Genomic DNA, 21,369 nt, shown 5'->3' with positions numbered 1-21,369 from the left:
TAGGACATTCTTAGCCGCATTCCCCTCGCCGAACATCACGAGCGGTCCGATTGACCCCGGGGTACCAGTAGGCCCGGAAAAAGCGTACGGCGGATTGGTGCGGGGCTCAAGTCCTCGACTTTCGGACCGAGGTTAAGAAAGCACTCCCCGAACATGATGTTCGTGTAGGCGCTGTGTCAATCGAGCACCTCTTGACCAGGTGGTTGGATATGTCCAAGTGGACTACAAGTGGGTCGTTGTGAGGGGCGATGACTCCCTCGTAGTCATTCTTTCCAATAGTCATATCGGGGATGTTGGAAGCGGGGATCGCTGTTTTGGGCACAAAGTTGATGGCCCGACACGCTCTCGTTCGTGCCGTTTGTGCCCATGAGCGGACCCACCGTTCTCGTTGCCCCGATGACAACATGGATTACTCCTATCCGTTCAAAGACGGATTTCTTATTTGAGCCGCCGGTGTTTGTCTTTTGCCTCCGGCAACATATTTGCTTTGAGGCTCCCCTTCCGGATCGGCTCTTCAATGGCATTCTTCGGATGCGGCGAGTTGTCGATTAAGTGGCCGTGTGGCCGTGGTACTCACGATGATCGGCTCGTGTCACCGTCCCCCTCGGCACAGGAGGCCTTTCCCACTTCGACCCTCGTTCTTGCTCGGGCGAAGACCTCGGCGGCGGATACGACCAGGGGTGTGACCATTGTACCGCTTTTGGTAGTACGGTCCCGAACTCCCCGCGCCCGCCGAGTTACGTTTCATGGACTTGTCGACCGTGACCTATTATTGTCACGGCGTCTTTCATCCGGGTTGTCCTCCCGGCGGCTCTTATTCTCTGAGTGCCCGGCCTCGCTGGGGCCTACCCAGGTTTTGTGGTAGTCCTCCACCTTTATGGCTTGGTCGGCCATCTTCCTAGCGGAGTCTAAGTTCAGGCCTCCGCACTTGATGAGCTCGTTTTTTAAGTCTCCTCTTGGGAGGCCTTTCATCAGTGCGAAGGCCGCCAATTCGCTGTTCAGCTTACGAATTTGCTGAACCTTGGCGTCGAACCTCTTCACATAACTTCAGAGAGACTCGCCTCCCTCCTGCTTGATAGTCAGGAGATCCGATGTCTCGACGACCCTCCTCTTATTGCAAGAATACTGGGCCAAAAATATGTCCCTTAGGTCGCCATAACAGTATATCGACCCATTGGGTAGCCCCTTGTACCAGCTTTGTGCCATCCCATGCAGGGTCGTTGGTAAGACACGACACCAAACCTCATCAGGCTGCTCCCATACCGACATGTAAGACTCGAAAGCCTCGGCGTGGTCGGTTGGGTCGCTTTCTCCTTTGTATGATATGGGTGGCAGCTTTAGCTTAGTCGGCACCGGGACTTCTAGGACATAGGCATTGAGGGGCTGTCTGACCACGTGTCGAACGACACGCGGCGATCGGCTCCTCGCATCCCTAGTCCGGCTCCTCTCCCCGTGGCGGGAAGGGCTTCTTCTCCGACTCTGGTGAGTCGGGCTTCTTCTCCGACTCTGGTGAGTCGGACTCCTTCTCCGACTCTGGTGAGTTGGACTTCTTTCACTCCTTTGGGGCAGGCCTCGTCGGTCTTTGCGGCGACGTCCTCCGCGAGTGCGGGAAGGACTCAGGTCTACCACTAGCACTCTGGGCTCCCCCGGCGTCTTGACAGGGTCAGCTTCCTTCAATGCTCCGTTCAAGTTCCTCGGAGTCACATTTTGGGCCCTAGTCTCCTGTGCGGGTGCCGCCTCTCTTGTCGGAGTGACAGTGTGAGTCGGCGTGCCACCCATTAGGTCCAGGAGTAGCTTCAGTTTAGCTGCATCGACCACATGTCCCATGATAGTGACTTGGTCGGCGGGCAGCGGTGTATCTTGTTCCTTTGGCATCCCGTTCGTCGTATCAGTGATACGGCCGGTGAGGGACTGCCCGATTTCAGAGTTGTGGAATGTGTCATCTTGGTAGAATTCATTTTCCACAAGCACTCTCTCTGGTTGTTTCGACATCTTCTTAGCTTGTTGGGTGGGTTTTGTTTTTGTGTTTTTTTTTTGTTTGGGAATGAATGTGACTAGCTTCTAGTATCTTTTCCCACAGACGGCGCCAATTATTCCGGGTGTAATTCCGAAGCAGTTATTTGCTACCACTCGTGGCTTGTAGAATAACGTCTTTGACTGAATCCTCCTTTCGGTCTCCTGAAACAATGAACAAACTGAGGGCTCGGCTTTGTACCGAGCGAACTCACTCCGACGCTCAAGTCAGTAAACTTAAAAGGATTAAGTCGTGTGTTACTTGGCGAAGTATATATTGTAGAGAGATAAGGAAGATATTACCAGATTATGAGGTGTTTAGGTTATATTTCGGATCCTTTCCTCAATGAGGGTTGAGGAGTATTTATAGACTTTCACCTTTTGTCACGTAGTGGCCAAGTGGCCAAGTGGCTAGCAGGTGGAAAGACTGATCTACCCTCGGCCGAGGGACCCATGGCAGGCCGGCGGGCCCTGTTAACTCGCCGCCGAGGGGTCCTGGATATGAGTACGCGGATATGTGCCCCGGCTGGCTAGTTGTCCCAGCCGAGACCCAAGAGACAGGCCGACAGGCTGCGTCGGTTAGGCTGTCTAAGTCGTTGACTTGCTGTGGATATCTTTGACCTTGCTCAATATGTTGACTCGGTCAGCGGGTGAAGAATATGCCCCATCAATTTGCCCCCAGCGTAGTCTATGCCGTGGTATGGACCTTCGATGAGTGTTGAGCGTATTCTGCGCAAGTTTGAAAGAATTTCTGCCCCGGCTTCTTCTACCTCGGCCGTACCATCAGAAACGTAAATAATCAGTTGAATATACCGAATAAAGAAAATGTGAGTAATCTAATAAATGAGTGGGAATATGTACCAAATAAAAAACGGGTTCAAATTGTTATTTTAAACGTGCACGAGTCAAAATTTTCATTTTATCCATGCATAGGTTCTACGAACATGCATAAGTTAGACTAGATGATCAAAAATAGGCTTAGTTATTTATACGGGTCTAGCTACGTACAACTATTCAGACATGTGCAATTTTACTAATTTTGTGTTATTGTTTTATTTGAATAATTTTATTTTATGTATATAAGTCAAGACCTATAAAGTCACCCGAGTAGCAAAACGAATTAGAAATTCAAATTTAGCTACGAAGAGGACACCATATAGTATCATAGTACAACTATTCGATCAATTGACCATAACACACATCATTTATATTGATTAATATTAAAAAAAATTAGGAATTGACTCACTACAATAGTAGATACTATCCATAATTCATTATATCCTACGCTATACATTGTAGAATTAACAAAGGTCATTAGATGTTTAGTTATGTTTCTGATACATTATCAAAGTTATATTATAAATATAGTTAGCTAGCATTCATACTACTCCTATGTATGATGTTTCACCTACATAATTAAAGCTATATTACAAAATTAGTTAGCTAACATAAAAATAATAATACTAATTAATGACACTAAAGTTATATCACGGGTAGTCATGGGTCACGGGTCACAATTTTGAGTTAGGATCCCGATACATAAACTTTTTAAAATTAATGACATTATATATAAAACCCCAAATTCCGCGTAAGTTTTAAAAACAAGGTCACAATATCATATTAAGATTATAGTTTTCAATATTTCTTGCATTATAATGTTAATAAAATAAGTATTTTGCGATAACAATATTTGAAAAAGCAAACCCGTGCAATTTGCACGAGTTTAAGACTAGTTAATTACAAAATAACGTCTGTTATGATGTTATTTGCGAAATTGTTCGGAACGTACTAATTTAATTATTCGAATACAACAACTAATGTAGTCTACCATGAAATTTTCCAACATTTGGAATGATATTAGACTATTTTCGTTAATTCTACAATTATGTTTCTTCAATTTGATTGTAAACTCTTTTCAAATTTGATAACTATTTCCATTTTATAGCGATATTTATATTGTTTGCTTTTTATTATTTCCCATATATTGCATTTATTATATACTATATACTATATACTATATACTATATACTATATACTATATACTATGTTTCATGTTACAACACCGAATTTGTGGGGTTTATATCACATATTTAAAACATGTGCAAGTTCAATTCCTTGCAAATTTAGCACGTGTTTTATTCTATTATCAATATATAAAAGAAATACAAATTAAAATATCCATGTATATTACTTAACATTTTTTAAATATTTACAGTGATTTCAGTGATTATAAATTCATACCCGTAAAAATTGCACGGGTTGAAAACTAGTTGTATTGGCTAAGCATCGTTTATTAATACGAGTAATGTATTTCCGCTACATCGCATTATTGGGGTATACATCCATAATTTTATGCTTGGTTGGTATTAATATTATATAAAGAAATTCCTGCAAATGAGAGACGGAGTTTCATTATTGTTGAATGTTTTGATTGTATATGACATGTTAGTCACCAAAGTGGTCTTGTTATACTAAAATTAGACGTTTAAAATAAAAGTTATTAATTGATCATTTTTTTAAAGGAGATGTTTAAATGACATTATAGTCCAATTGGTCAATTAATTTTTTGTCATCTATATTTTGGGAGATCACCCAAAGGTGGGTCATTAGATATAGTTGCTAATATGAAAGGATTAATTATTCATAAATTGGGTCTAATAGTATGTATATCCAAAGATAACATTCTTATTTGATTCATGTGTGTTATAATTAATTGTTAAAGTACATATTAACATCAATGATGGTTACTTGTATTTAAGTGTTGCCCAAAGGTCATTTAAATACATGTATAAAAGTTTATATAATATTATTTGAATCTGTATGATAGTTTTTCAAAGCACTAATTGGTAACATGTATAAATGTTTGCAGCATCTCCAAATATGTTTGCATCTGCTGACTCTTTTGTAAAGTTTAATGGGCTTAATTATGATGAGTGGGCCTTAAAGATCCAGTATACACTGGGTATAATGGCTTTAGACATTGTCATCCTGACAGATGAGGTGCCAACAGAAATTACATCTCAGAGCTCCGAAGCCGAAAAGTGTCATTATCAGGCTTGGGAGAAATCCAACAGGTTGGGTTTACACCTCATGAGGATGACAATGGCTGATAACATTAAGCCCTCCATGCCTAAAACAGAGAAAGCAAGGGAATTCATGCTTAAAGTAAATGAGTGTTCACAGTCGGATTTAGCTGATAAGTCAATTGTTGGTAGTTTAATGAGTGAGCTGACTACTAAAAGGTTTGACTGGTCTCAACTGATTCATGATCATGTGACACACATGTCTAACCTGGCAGCAAAGTTGAAGACATTAGGGATGGATGTAAGTGATACTTTCTTGGTCCAATTCATCATTAACTCTCTACCTTATGAGTTTGGTCACTTTCAGGTGAACTATAACACCATTAAAGATAAATGGAACTATCAAGAGTTAAAATCCATGCTTATACAGGAGGAGGGGAGATTAAAGAAGATGAAAGATCAAGCTGTTCATTTCCTGAGTCATGATGGTGCCAGCAACAGCAAGGCTAAACCGAGTAAGAAGGGTAAGAATGGTAAGAAGGGAAAGTCTTTCTTTAAGGGACCTGAAAGTGCGATCCATAAAGAGAAGAAGTGTCACTTTTGCAAGAAAACGGGACACTTCAAGAAGGATTGTCCTAAAAGAAAGGCATGGTTCGAAAAGAAAGGTAAACATTATACTTGGTGGTTAGATTCTGGTGCAACTGCTCATATTTCTCACATTAAATAGGGATATCGAATGATCCAGCCCATAAAATGAATACTTTTATGGTAGTGGTACTTTAATTGATTCACTTTATAGGTTCAATCTTGATGTTAAATTTTCTGATTCCCTATTTATTGTTGAGAGTCTAGGTATTAAACGTAGTGCATTGAATGAAAAATCAGCTTACTTGTGGCCTATGATGCTCGGACTCGGGTACGAAGTACGAATACGGGTACGAATCCTTGTGTCGGACACTTGAAGTCTTAAAATCAAGGATACGAGGATACGAATAAATAATGGATACGACTATTTTTGGACACGGTCAAAGTATCCAATATTCATAATTGGACACGGTCAACTTGTATCCAATCTCACATTTGGACACGGTCAAGAATTCAAGTATCCAATATTCCAATTATCATATTGGACACGATCAACTTGTATCCAATCTCGCATTCGGACACGGTCATAATGTATCTAATATTCTAATGTAATATTTAAATACTGCCAAGGATATATATATAAAAATGACTTGAGAAATCCAAATATTATAAATAGATAATAAAACCATGAAATAAAGCCTGATGTTCATTAATATATTTTAACTTAAAAAAACCAAAACAGAATGTCAGAATCAATTGCATTCAGTTACACGAATCTAAGCATCATCATGTTCCAGATTTTCGCCAAAAAACTGCATGGCCGCTTCATCATCGAATTAAACGTCCAAATCAACGAAATCATCAGCATTGACCTCACTCGAACCTTCATCCTCTCCTATACATGATAACATAAAAAATAATTAAGTTAACAATAAACAATTAAGGAAGAACATTAGCTATCATGCAGTAAAGTAGTAAACAATAAACATGTTACCTGTGTTGTTAGTCACCGTGGGAAGTGAAGGCACTTCCTCCCGCTTGCGATCAAGAATACGCATATTACAATGAACGAACACTAAATAATCCAACATTTGAGGGGATAGCCTTGACCGTTTTATCCTTTGTACTAGAGAAAATATGCTCCAATTCCGTTCGCAACACGACGATGAAGCGGGCTGAGATAAGAGTTTAAATGCGAGGGACTGAAGCATAGGTGTCGATGCTCCATAATTTGCCCACCAAGTCAAGGGCTCCTCAGTTGACCTCGCATCCACTATGTAATTTTCACTGAAATATTCCAATCCCATAGCAAAACGACCATACTCGGCATAGACATTTTTCAAGTCATCCGGATTTGGAAACAACCTCTTAAAACACAAGTTTCTATTCTGGGAAACCTCTTGGTCTTCGTTTGGGGCAACCCTCGGAGTTAAACTGTTCCCCTCATCCAACCAATTTTGACAATAATATTTCGAAACCAATGAGTGAGCCAAACAGTGAAGGGGTGTATTGCTTTTGTTCCAACGGGTCTCGAACACAATTTGTATTGCATAAAAAAATGCAGACTTTTCACTTATCAAGTCTTTCTCCTCATGTTTGAGGATAATTGATCTAACATCCTCAATCATCGAGTCCCACATGTCATAAACCATATGTAAACACGGAGTATCGGTATCGGTAAACCTAAGGAATTTGTTCAAAGGGGTTGTAAATTCCAAAAAGTACTCTACTTTATCCCACCATGTATCAAATAATACACATTCTTTCACAAAGTCCGCTTTCTTCTCATATATAGTTTTCCTAAACATCTTCCATTCATCATCAAGTATCATTCTAACAACTGCGTCTTTTACTTCCAACAAACGTTCGTACATTATGATATGTGAAGCAAATCGTGTTTCGGCTATGGTTAACAAAGTAAGCTTGCTATATTTATTAAAAATATTTAAAGCCTTTGTATGTTGCAAAACAAACTGCCTGATACTTTGACACGCTTCAGTCATGGTCGAGATCCACTTACACTGATCATAATGGTTGGAATTTTCAGTAGGATCACATATAGACCTAAGAGCTAAATTCAAAGAATGTACGACGCAAGGAGTCCAAAAAATGTGAGGGTACTTAACCTCGATAAGCGTTGCGGCAGCTTTGAAATTTGCGGCATTATCGGTGATGATTTGCACAACATTGTTAGCTCCTACCTTCTCAATTGTTTCCAAGAAGAGACTGGAAACATAATCAGCACCCTTTGTTTTTCCACTTGTATCATAGGCTTTCAAGAACATATCGCCTCCTCCAGAAGTAGCCATCATGTTAATCAGAGGGTGCCGTTGCCTATCAGTCCAGCCATCTGAGCAAAGTGAGAGACCCTTCTTTTTCCATGAGTCTCGGAAAGGCTGAAGTAGACCATCAATGTGTGCCTTTTCTTGTGCTAATAGGGTGGTTCTGAGCCTATTGTATGATGGTGGAACATAACCAGATAACTTGTACCCTCCCAGTTTACTGACAAACCGCTTGAAATGAGGATTTACAACTAGAGAAAATGGCAACGAACAAGCGTAGATCATTCGAGCACACTCTTTGTCAGCATCATCTCTTTCGGCCATATTGAAACATTCCGTTACTGTCCCCTTTCTTTTCTTTGGTTGAACTAGATCAGAACCAGAAGGCAGGGTGACATACGCTTGCCTTTTTTTTGCTTCTTCGTTCTCCCTGTTCTTCCTCGACTCGGCTAGGTTGTGTTCCTGGAGGAGTTCTGTTAATACTTCATTCGAAATAGCTAAGCATTTTTCGACATTATGATTAGGTAACTTCAGTAAATGGCCCTTAACCTTTGTGTATGATCCAGTGACAATTTTTTTTTGCAATAGTTGCAAGACCATTTCCTATTTCCACCTTGTTTGGGTTTTACAAGTATTTTGACATGACTCCATAACGGTTTAGAATCAAATTGATCAGGTTGGTTAACATTAGGTCGTTGATTTATTGCTAAGGGTAGTTGAGATGCCATTGTTGTAGAGTTTTGAATTTGATTGTATTTGATTGTAGTAATAAGAGTGAATAATGTTTTAGATGAGTCATTTCTGGGTTTTTATAGGGCGAAATTCAGGTTGGGGAGATTAATTTTGGCAAAGACGAAGAGTTTCTGCTGGAGTTAGGTACAAATTAATTAATTTGGGGACGCAAAAGTAAAGATGAAGAATATTGCAAGTCACTGTTAACCAACCTGATCAAAGACATTATTATATTAAAGACAAATGTTTTTATACGATAACGTATATAGCAAAGAATTAAGAAATATATAAACAATTAATCTTGATATAGACGGGTATATCTGTCTATTGCTATAGACGGGTCAAATACAATGAAAGTGGTGACATTTTTTGCCCCCACTACCCCACTTGTTATTTGTCCTATTCGAAAAGTGCTATTGTATTTGACCCGTCTCTCATTATAGATGGATAGTGCCCGTCTATAATGAGAATTTGTGATATATAAAAGACAAATGAAATATACGTTATCGTATACATACCACTGACATAACTCGTAAGTCGTAACGATTAGTTATTATATGTTTATCATATATATGATTACTCGCTATCATATATTTACAATTGGCAGAACTTGTAACGAGTAGTTACTATATGTGTATCATATATATGATTACTCGTTATCATATATATACCATTGGCAGAACTCGTAACGAGTAGTTACTATATATGCATCATATATATGATTACTCGTTATAATATACATACCACTGGCAGAACTCATAACGAGTAGTTACTATATGTGTATCATATATATGATTACACGTTATAATATACATACCACTGGAAGAACTCGTAACTGGAGTGAAACCTCTAACTCGATAATTTAAGTGGAAAACTAAGGAAAGGAGCCTAAGTTTGCATGAAACAAACTGAAGTTTAGGCGTGTCCCTAGGGACGGTTTTTGTGATATGTCTAGACCCGAACACAAAGCAATAGGAATAGACTCGATAGATTAAAGCACACAAGCAAGTAAACTACCAAACTCCAAGCACACAGCAAAGGAGCTCTTCAAGCACAAAGCAAAGAAGAGATTTTAATGAAGAAAACTCATGTTTCTTACTTGGTTTTTAACTTAAGCAAATCTGAATATTACACTTGGGAACTTGGCTTATATATAGTCCAAGTCCTTCTAATCTTAACCACCTATTTTACATCCAAGGGCTAGCATTAAACAAGTAAGAAAATAAAGAAAAAAGATGTTGGTCAGCTCCTAGGCCTTACAAAAGATGCTGGTGTGCTCTCTACAACAAGAACAATCCAAATGTTCTTCTCTAGGTCTTACAAAAGCCTTACAACAATAGGGACATGAGAGCTACCTAGAAAACACAAAATTGGAGCCTTCCTTGGTCAATATTCCAGCTGAAATAATCCATAGAGAGCAGCCCCCAAAGCCCTTACACAAGCCTTACACAAATGTAAGAGTGAAAGCGACATTTGGACCTTTCTTGAAAGCGACACTTGATCATCTTTTGAAATTGAGAAAAGCAGCATCCTTGGACTATCTTGACCGACCAAGAGCCTCTTCTTAGTCCTAGGATTGTCTTGATTTATTAACTAGAAAATATATGACCATTTGGAAGCGAACTAAGGCCGATTGTTGAAAACCGATAAACTTGTTACTCGGTTTTGTCTTGTGATTTCATCTTTGCTCGGATCCTTATTTAAATAAAAGTACCTACACAAAAAGTCTCAAAATTCATTATAGAGTTGAGACATGACAAAATTTACCATGCTTTCCTAGACGGATTTTGAGTTTGACCCCAAAACAGGAGACGAGCCAAAATCGGGTTGTAGAACATCTCAGGAACTCAGTCGCATCTTTTAAGAGGCATATCTCTTAGCTCAGGATGAATATCAGGGCACGTGATAGCTCATTTGAAATCTAAGAGAGTTAAATTTTACCTCCAAAAGGAATCAACCTTATACGTTGAGTAAAGCTTGAGTTATTGAACGTTTAGTGCACGTAGGTCATGGGCTGTCCAGTAATGCGCAGTCTGTTTGCATCCGCCATATCTCAAGCTATAGAGCCGATATAGTGGTGATTCAAATTCCATTGTTTAGCTAAGATCCCAATCTTTCCATTGACATAAGAATCAAAGGTTTTGCATGAGTATAACTTGAGATATAAGACAAAGAAAGCAGGCCTGTTGTAAGGACACTTCAAAAAGGCGATGAAATGCATTCAACTGTGATCCATCCCTTGGAATTTTTATTTTGGCTTAAAAATGAATCACAATGCAACAAATTTTGTTGCAAACTCCCTTTCTTCAAAAGAATTTGCCCTCAAATTCTCGACATTCTTGACATTCTCATGACTTCCTTCCGGATCATACACCAAAATTAAGTATGAAATCGCACCCAATTGAACAAGACTAACTTGCAACCTTATCAACATATAAAAATGAAAGTGAGGATCAGGTTTTTGACAAGTTATACCTTCCAAGATGTTGGTTTCGAAACACAAATCAGACCTGGTGCAGGAGTTAAGATTTGACACACTTAAGTATGGGACAACCTGAGCTCCTCCTTTTGCTTCACCTTTGCTTGAATCCCAACACTTCTCACCCTCAAAGGAGCTAAGGAAATTATCCATCTTAAGGATTCGAGGTTGCTGCAACTTCTTGTTTATGGGTAGTTCTAATGGACTCAAGTAGATGCTTGAGCAAGCAACAAGTTCAACCTCATGCTCTTTCTCAACAAGTGTAGAGTGTGTATGCGCTGGTTCCTCCTCCTTTTTGGGTGCAAGAACATCACCTACATCCTCCTACTTAGGAGAATGAACATCCTTCACCTTAGACTCAAGAGAGACCAAACAAACATCTTCTTTTTGCATTTCAGATTTCACCTCTTCCTCCTTCCCAACTGTTTTGATGGCCTCTAATCTGTCCCCCTTAGCTAAGACCTCATGGTTTTTAGGTCTTGCTAAGCTATCCTCAACATACAAAGCCAAGTCAAGCAATTCACCATATGAGTGCATCATTTTCAAGTTAATTTTCCTAGCAATTTCAGATTTCAAGCCAAGGTAAAATCTGATTTTTTTGAAAGGTTTGAATTCATTGTCACACACAAAGTGTAATTCCTCAAATAATTTAGCATACTCAAGAACACTCAAGGAATTTTGTTTTAGGGTTTTAAGTTCATCCCACAAATCATCCATGGTAGAACAAGGTAGAAACTTTAGTCTCATGCTCCTTTCAAGTTTAACCCAAGAACTTATCATACCCTTCTCTTCCATTCTCCTTGAAAAATTAAGAGTATTATACCAAAGCAAAGCAACACCCTTTAAATAAGACACAACCAATTTACACTTCTCTTTATCAGAAAAACACTTGTTCTCGAAATAGCATTCAACATCAAACAACCAAGAAACAAATGCTCTACTGTTTTCACCATTAAAGGAAGGAAGTAATGGTGTGTTACCTTTTCCTCTAAGGGTAGGAGAGGACTTAGAACACTCATAGGGCAGGACGTGTTCTCCTTGGTACAAATCAGGAGGTTTTGGTTCCCTCGGAACTCTATGACATCCGGTTGCACTCCTTGTAGGCACATCATCTTCATGCCTTCTTGTTAGAGCTTGCAACTTCACCATAGGTGCTTCTAAGAACTTGGAGATGGAACCAAGGTCACAAGGCTTCATCTTTGAGCATGGAACATGAGGGACATACTCCATTGCTACTGATTTTCCAATGAAAAAAACCGAATGACAACACTAATAAAAACAGATTTTTCAAACAACAAACCAAAGTTTTGATAAACTCTCTTCACTCATTGGGTTCTTTTTTTTTGTGTTTTTAAATGTAGTTAGGAAAATGAACTCACAAGACTAACCAAAGCTCTGATACCAAGTTGGAGTGAAACCTCTAACTCGATAATTTAAGTGGAAAACTAAGGAAAGGAGCCTAAGTTTGCATGAAACAAACTGAAGTTTAGGCGTGTCCCTAGGGATGATTTTTGTGATATGTCTAGACCCGAACACAAAGCAATAGGAATAGACTCGATAGTTTAAAGCACACAAGCAAGTAAACTACCAAACTCCAAGCACACAGCAAATGAGCTCTTCAAGCACAAAGCAAAGAAGAGATTTTAATGAAGAAAACTCATGTTTCTTACTTGGTTTTTAACTTAAGCAAATCTGAATATTACACTTGGGAACTTGGCTTATATATAGTCCAAGTCCTTCTAATCTTAACCACCTATTTTACATCCAAGGGCTAGCATTAAACAAGTAAGAAAATAAAGAAAAAAGATGTTGGCCAGCTCCTAGGCCTTACAAAAGATGCTGGTGTGCTCTCTACAACAAGAACAATCCAAATGTTCTTCTCTAGGTCTTACAAAAGCCTTACAACAATAGGGACATGAGAGCTACCTAGAAAACACAAAATTGGAGCCTTTCTTGGTCAATATTCCAGCTGAAATAATCCATAGAGAGCAGCCCCCAAAGCCCTTACACAAGCCTTACACAAATGTAAGAGTGAAAGCGACATTTGGACCTTTCTTGAAAGCGACACTTGATCATCTTTTGAAATTGAGAAAAGCAGCCTCCTTGGACTATCTTGATCGACCAAGAGCCTCTTCTTAGTCCTAGAATTGTCTTGATTTATTAACTAGAAAGTATATGACCATTTGGAAGTGAACTAAGGCCGATTGTTGAAAACCGATAAACTTGTTACTCGGTTTTGTCTTGTGATTTCATCTTTGCTCGGATCCTTATTTAAATAAAAGTCCCTACAGAAAAAGTCTCAAAATTCATTATAGAGTTGAGACATGACAAAATTTACCATGCTTTCTGTTAGAACACACTTGGTTGATGATGCCAAGTTTCATTATGATTTAATTGTTTGCCTCTTAGTAAATGTTTAGCAAATTGAAGCATCCCATGATTTTTCAAAGAAAGTCAAGATGATCAAGATGAAGGACAAGTCAAGCATGCCCATTGTCTAGAACAAATGTTGTAAACGAGGTAGTTCAACATATTTCTTTTACGCATAAGTTATGGCAAAACCGTGCAACAGTTCCTGAGACTGTTGCACCATGGTTTCTGGTACTAACGAATGGAGAATTTTCGGGAAAATTTACAAGTGTTTGAAATTATTTAAAAAGCTTTTATATGTTCAAGAGGAACATTATTTCAAAACTGAAGAACAAAAAGAACAAAAGAATATGCTTGCACAATAATTTAAAAGATGCCAATCCCATTTGTGCAAGTTGCCTTTCATGCTAAAAATGGGTCTTATGCTTTTTCCATTTGTGGCAAAATTGTGAGTTCCCATATTTTATGGGAAACACTCCTTCTCTTTGGAAAAACGCAGCCCCTTGAGCCTCTCAAACCTGATTGTTCTTTTATATTTTTAAATGAAAATGCATGCTACAAACTTGTGGATATTAGATTAAAGTAGTGTTTAAGATCCTTCTCTTACACACTACCTTTCTCTATAAATAGCCACTTCATTTTTCATTTATTGCAAGACTTTGAAAGAGCATTCATTGTAAACACTTTGCAAATCTTTTCAGCATTAAAAGCTTTGTTCTTCAATCATTTGCAAAACCGTTTTACATTTTTCAAAAGTCTTCAATTGTTTTTCAAAGTCATAAAATCTCCAAGTATCGGTTAAGCTTAATCTGTTGCATAAACGAATATGTTCAATGATTCTTGTGTTTAGGTCTTAATTGTAATCTCCATGTTCTTAAGTGAACCACTGAGATTCTGACTCTGTAAACCGTTGAGATAGAACCTTTAGTCTTGAAGCGGAGTAGCTTTGAGCAACAGAAAGTCTTGAAGCGGAGTAGCTTTAAGCATTGCAACCGGAGTAGGTTGGCGAGTTGTTTCATTGTAATGGTTTAGTTAAGTTTGAGTAAATTTCTAAACAAGCAATAAAATAACGGTTGGACGTAGGCTCCGGAGTAGGAGCTGAACCAATTTTTAAACATCGTCTTGTTTGTTTATTTACTTTCACGTTCTCTTATCATTCTTCTTTTACACGTTAATCTCGCTCTCAGTGCTGTGCAACAGTCTCTCATCTTGTTGCATAGACTGTTGCCGTGTTTGTGAACTTACAATCCATTAAGTTTCTCAAACTCGTATTAATAGATCTTACTTGTGTTAGTCATTAACCAAGTAAGGGAGAAATTTTTTAAAGGGTACACCTAATTCACCCCCTTCCCCTCTTAGGTGTTTATCGTTCTTAACTCTTCAATTGGTATCAGAGCCTCGTGCTCTTGATATTGGTTAAAACCAAAGAGTTGATCCCATAGTTATGGACGATTCAAAACACACTAAGTATCCCATCTTCAAGGGTGAAAACTATGCCTGGTGGAAACATCGCATGGAGCACTATGTTAAAAGTACGGACTATGAATGTTGGTTGATCATTCAAAATGGTCCCCTCAAGATTGAGGTGACTAATGCCGATGGCACTAAGTCTATCAAAAGTGAGGACAAGTATGTTGAGGCTGATTATAGAAAAGTCGAGAAAAACTCTAAAGCCATGTCCATCCTTCAATATGGCATCTGTGAACAAGAGATCAACCGGATATCCGGATGTGACTCGGCAAAGGCAATTTGGGACACCCTAAATCTTGCTTATGAGGGAACGTCTCAAGTCAAAAAGTACCGTGTTGATCTTCTCATGCAACAATATGAGATGTTCAACATGGGAAAAGATGAGTCAATTAATAGTTTGTCTTCTCGTTTCTCTAGTATTGTTAATGACCTCAAGAGTCTAGGTAGAAACTTTGAATCCAAGGATTTAGTACGTAAAATCCTTCGTAGCCTATCTGAAAAGTGGCAACCGAAGGTTACGGCTATTGAGGAAGCTAAAGACCTTTCTTTGCTATCCCTTGATGAACTTATGGGCTCACTCATGGCTCATGAGTTAACTCTCATGAAGCGTTCCGGTGAAAGCTCTAAAGGGAAAGGACTTGCTCTTTATGCTCTCTCAAGTGATGAGGAGGATGAAGATGACGAGTTTGCAATGTTCACTAAAAACATTGTTGGCATGATTAATGGTCGAAACTCACAAAGGTCTAATAACTATACTAGCAAACGACGCTTTCCCAAAAGAAAGTCTACTTCCACTGTTGGTTGCTTCAAATGTGGTGACAAAGGTCACCAAATCAAAGAATGTCCAAAGTGGAATGACATTAAGTCTAAAGAAAAGCGTGAGTTTGCTAAAAGAGAATACAAAAGCAAAGTAATGACCGCCATTTGGGGAATGTCGATTCGATGAGGACGATGTCCTTGAGGAAGAATTGGATGCCAAACTTAGCATCTCGTCTCAGTCAAGCAATGATGTTCCAAAGTCAACAAAGAAAGAAAGTGTCAAATGTCTCATGGCTCACTCCGTGGACTCAGATTCAGATTCTGACATTGAGGTAAATAAGCTCAAGAAAAAGGTTCGATCTTTCTCTAAAGACAAAATTTGTCATCTCCTAGACCAATTCATTGATAAGTGTCGTGTCCAAAGTAATAAATTAGAGGCTATGCAAACTGAAATTGAAGACATAGCCGAAGAAAATGTTGGTCTAAAAGAATGTCTAAATGAGGTAGATCAACCTAGTTCATCATCGAGTCTTGAAAAGGAGATTAAAAGGCTCCGAAAACAGAATCTATTTCTTGCTAAAAGAGTTGATGAAATACATGCAACAGATCAATGCAATGTTTCATCTGCGTCCAACAAGGGAGAAGAGTCGTTTGACAAAACTGTGTCCTCACTAACCAAAGAACGTGACCAACTTTTGATTGATCTTGCAACATGTCAAAATGAAAAAGAGGAACTTGTCAAAATTGCTGAAATGCTAAATGATGAGTCAAGTCATGTTAAAAGTGCATTAGATCGAGTGCAAAATTCAAATGAGGATCTTCTCGTTCAAATTGAAAATCTGAAAAAGATTGAACAAATCCATGCAACAGATGATGCAACTGTTGCATCTGAGACTATGAAGGAAATTGAGACTCTCACAAAACATGTGTCTTCACTAACTAAAGAACGTAATTCTCTGTTAGCTGACCTTACCTTGTGCAAAAGAGATAACAAGCAACTTGAGCAAATTGGCTTATTGCTTAGTGATGAGGTGAGACATGCTAAACATGCGTTCGACAAAGTAGGTCAACTAAATGTTGGACCTTTAGTCCTTATTAATTGTTTTGATAATGACAGTAATGATTTGTATGTGGACTTAATATATAAACATATGCGTGTAATTGTGTGCTTAAGTTTTAATTTAGAAAGGAACAATTACAAGACGCAAGCTTGAAGTTTGGACCAAGGAGGTACAACTTCAAATACACTTGATCGATATATTCAAGCAAGATCAAGATTGGAAATCAACCACGAGACTCAAGATGAGAGACTTGTGAAGAGACGATTCGTGTACTGAAGATCTACTGAAGATTAGTTAGTATAGGTCGTCATCCGGTAATGGTTTTACTTTGTTTGATTTAAAGGTTAGTGAAGTTATGACCTAATAGACATAACTTCATTGCTAGACAAAAATGATGCGTTAATTTTTGGAAAATATATTTTTAATGGTTTATAAAAATAAGAGAGTATTTATTTGGTTGGAATTAATTAATTAGAATTTAAGTTAAATAAACTATTGGTTTGTAATACGATATTTATATCGTCATGCAACCTAGGGCTTTAACTAAAATTCTATCTCGATTTGTTGCGGGGTAAAGAAGCAAGTAGTGGACCGATGGAGGCCTAGAGGCCGGCCAAACCCTAGGTGGCCGAACCCTAGGTGGACCGAGCTCTAGGAGGCCGAAACCCTAGGGTGGCCGAATCCCTAGGGAGGCCAAACTCCTTCTTTCTCTTCTTACTTGTTCTTCAAGTTTTGTATTTCCAGAACATTCCTATGCCCTAATTCCAGAACATTCCAAACCCTAATCCTCTCTACTATAAATACTCTCATTCATTCAACATTAATTGTTGACACACACATCTACAAATTTCAAAGAGAGAAAAAATATTTTAAGCAAAATCATTTGAGCTTTAATTCTTATTTTCATATTTGCTTATACAAAAATCACGCATCAAATTTGTCAATCACTCGAAGAAAAATCGTTATAGGATATTAAATACACAAGGATAGTATACTCACTCGCATAACGTGAGATTAGTATTTGTCGTTGTATTTTTCTTATTAACGTAAGAGCAACCTAGAGTATTTAGCGATACTCAATCTGAGTTATAATCATATAGTTGATTATACGAGTGGATTGGTAATTTTTGTAATCCGGAGAAAGGTACTAAAAATTATTAATCGAGAATAGTGGACGTAGGTTTCGACTTGTGAAACTGAACCACTTCAAAATCCTGTGTGTCTCTCTTTTTCTCTCTCTTTATTATTGTTATTTCGATTTTGCATTTATTGTTAATAATTTAATTAGTTGATTTTAATCAATAAAATCAAGTAATTAATTTATATCATATATTTCGAAAAAGCGGTCATCGTTTTTAATACTCAATTCACCCCCCCCTCTTTCGTATTCGATCAATAGACTCCACAATTGGTATCAGAGCCTCGTGCTCTTGATAGCCTAACAGCTAGAGTTGATCGTTTTTTATAGTCTATTTATCGTCTTTTCCGCTGCATTTATTTTTTATCAAATGGATTCCAAACACCTAAAGTGTCCTATATTCAATGGGAAGAACTATGGTTTATGGAAAAATATGATGACCCACTTCATTAAGGGAAACGACTGGGAGTGTTGGTTGATTATCAAGAATGGTCCTAATAAGATCTTACTTGCAACCAGTAATGGCACTACCGTCGAAAAGAAAGAAGAAGACTATATTGAGGCGGATTATAAAAAGGCTGAGAAGAATTCAAAAGCAATAAGCTTATTGCAAAACGGTATGATTGCCACCAAATTCGATCGTTTCTCAACCAGTTCATCTGCAAGGAAATATGGGATGGTCTAGAATTAGCCTATGAGGGAACCACTGTTGTCAAAAAGCAACGTATGGCATTACTAATGCGAAAATACGAGCTGTTTGCCATGGAGCAAAACGAGTCAGTTGATAGCATGTCCTCTCGCTTTTCTAGCATCATCAATGAGCTAAAGAATTTAGGAAAAACTTTTGACTCCGAGGAAATTGCTAGAAAAATACTCAGAAGTATGTCTCGTAGATGGAGACATAAAGTATCTGTCATAGAAGAATGTAAGGACCTAACTTCGTTATCCTATCGGGAGCTACTCGGAACCTTAATGGCTCACGAGATTACTCTTAATCAGGATGAGGAGGAAGCTGGCACAAGCAAAAATATGGCCTTACAAGCCGAGTCTAGCAAGATTAATGATTCTTCGGATATTGAAGATGAAACCGTTTTGTTTGTTAAACGTTTTAAGAAAAAGGCTTTCTTTCAAAATCAAAATAAAACAAATAACAAATCAAAACAAACTCCCAAGAAAAATTTTGAGTCAAAAGGGTCTTTCTCTAATCGTGGATGTTTCAAATGTGGTGAAAATGATCACATGATCAAAGATTGCCCTACATGGAAGAAAATTAAAGACAAAAATCTACGTGACAAAACAAAGAAGGAATTCAGGCAAGTTATGATGGCATATTGTTGGGGAGACTTGGACTTTGAAGATGGCGAATCCGAAGATGAAGAAGAAACTGCCAACGTTTGTCTAAGTAGCGTCAGTCTTGACCTATTCTCCAAAAGCGACAATGAAAGCAATGCTTCAAATGCTTTGAGAAATGTCTTGTTGGAAATTCAGATTGATTCGAGAGGATGAAGAGGTAAATTATCTTGACCTTAAAAAGCGTGTTAGGAAACTTTCTAAGGATAATTTACTTAAGTGTTGTGAACATTCCCTTGATCATTGTCATGAACAAAGTCTAGAGTTAAAAGACCTTAAGGAATGAGATTTTAGATATTCTTTGAGGAAAACCAACTTCTAAAAGCCAACGCCAAAAAGCTCAAATCTAAAGTTATGGCTTTGCTCCAAATGATAACTTGAGACATGACAAATCTTTGAGAAGAACGCTCTTGAATCAAAAGTTAAGGCTAGTGAAGCCATAACTTCAGAGCTCAAACTTAACATTAAGAATCTTCAAGCTAAAGTTACGGCTAGTGATGCCATAACTTCAGAGCTTAAACTCAACATTAAGCATCTTCAAGCTAAAGTTACAGCTAGTGATGCTATAACTTTTGAGCTGAAGAAAGTCGATGAGATTTTAAAAGATGAGTTTAATGGCAAAGATAGTGTGGTTTCCGAACACAAGAGAGAAATTGTATTTCTCTCTAAGCAATTGGATGAAACTAGTAATAGCATGTCCAAACTTAAGGAACAACATGAAATTGAGAAACGTGTCTTAAATGAACGTTTTGATAAATTTCGTGATAACTTTGAAAAAGGTAGCTCTTCCAAGGATTCAAATGAAGATCATTCAAAATGTGAAAAAGAAATTGAGTCCTTGAAAGAATTACTTTTACATGCTCGAAAAGTTCATGATAAGTGGGAAGGAAGCACAAAGGTTCTAAACTTCCTTACTGAACAATCTGACAATAACATGAAGATGGGACTTGGTCATGAATGCTATAGTCGTAGAGACCATGATAAATGCAAATCTAATCCTTCCAAAATGATTTCGAAAAAAGAAAATACGTTAATCTTCCGAATACTTGATTTGCAATTCTGTGGCTCTACTGGACATATACAAGTCAATTGTGTCAAACTTGCTTGGGATAAGAAAAAGAATGTTGAAACTGCTAAGACTTGTGATTTCATAGTAGAAGATGATGTCTCTACTATAGATGAACCTAACGACAACGAAGAGCGCAATAATGAGTTTAGATGGACTTATGATATGGCTTTTGATTACTCATCTGTTCCTTCAAAATCAAACAAAATGAATGAGAATCGAAAGCATACATTCAAGCCCAAAGTTCAAAACCCTAAACCTAGAGCGTCTCATGAAGGTACTAGACCTAGAACTACTTTTGTTAGAGAAAAACCTAAAGTACCTTATGTTCCGATTGTTAGACAACAACCAAGACAACCCAATGTCAAAGCCAAAAGAATAATAAGACAAGTATGGGTTAGAAAGGTTCAAATATATAGAATTACTAACCATAAAGGACCCAACTTAGCTTGGGTACCTAAAAGTTGTATTTGATTCATTTGCAGGAAGAAGTGAAAGAAAATAATTTATGGTATCTCGACAGTGGATGCTCGAGACACATGACAGGAGACAGAAGTCTTTTTCTTTCACTAGAGCCCTTCTTTGGTGGCAAGGTTACCTTTGGAGATAACAAGAAGGGTATGATTATTGGAGTAGGAAAAATTGGAATTTCAACCTCTCACTCAATCGATAAAGTATATCTGGTAAGTGGTCTTAAACACAATTTACTTAGTATTTCTTAATTATGTGACAAAGGAAATAGAGTTGTTTTTCATGCCGATGTTTGTCGTATCATATTTGAAGGTACTAGTAATGTTTTACTTGAGGGTCACCGTATGAGGAATGTGTATATGATTGACTTAAATGCTGTCAATACAAATTCCTTTACGTGTATGAAAGTAACTTCCGATGAGTCTTGCTTGTGGCACAAGAGGTTTGCACACGTTAGTCCAACTATTTTAAAGAAACTTAAGTCCATGGATTTAGTTGAAGGCTTGCCCTCAATTAATTTCGAGCAAGAGACAATGTATGACTCATGTGCCCGCTGCAAACATGTTAGAT

At 38.1% G+C, this 21,369-nt stretch overlaps 1 protein-coding gene across 1 annotated transcript; it reads right to left on the bottom strand.

Annotated features, from left to right (window-relative positions):
• Window positions 1-6,457: 6,457 nt before the first annotated feature.
• Window positions 6,458-8,503, bottom strand: LOC141594925 (uncharacterized). The gene is made up of 2 exons (XM_074414905.1): window positions 6,616-8,503; window positions 6,458-6,516 (listed from the first exon to the last, which is right to left on the bottom strand). The coding sequence occupies exons 1-2, from the start codon at window positions 8,501-8,503 to the stop codon at window positions 6,458-6,460; spliced, it is 1,947 nt and encodes a 648-aa protein (XP_074271006.1).
• Window positions 8,504-21,369: the final 12,866 nt, after the last annotated feature.

This window comes from Silene latifolia, chromosome 8 (assembly GCF_048544455.1).
Source record: "Silene latifolia isolate original U9 population chromosome 8, ASM4854445v1, whole genome shotgun sequence".
Classification (NCBI taxonomy): domain Eukaryota; kingdom Viridiplantae; phylum Streptophyta; class Magnoliopsida; order Caryophyllales; family Caryophyllaceae; genus Silene; species Silene latifolia.
Note: the sequence above shows the minus strand (reverse complement) of the source record. Positions and strands in the feature narration are given on the sequence as shown.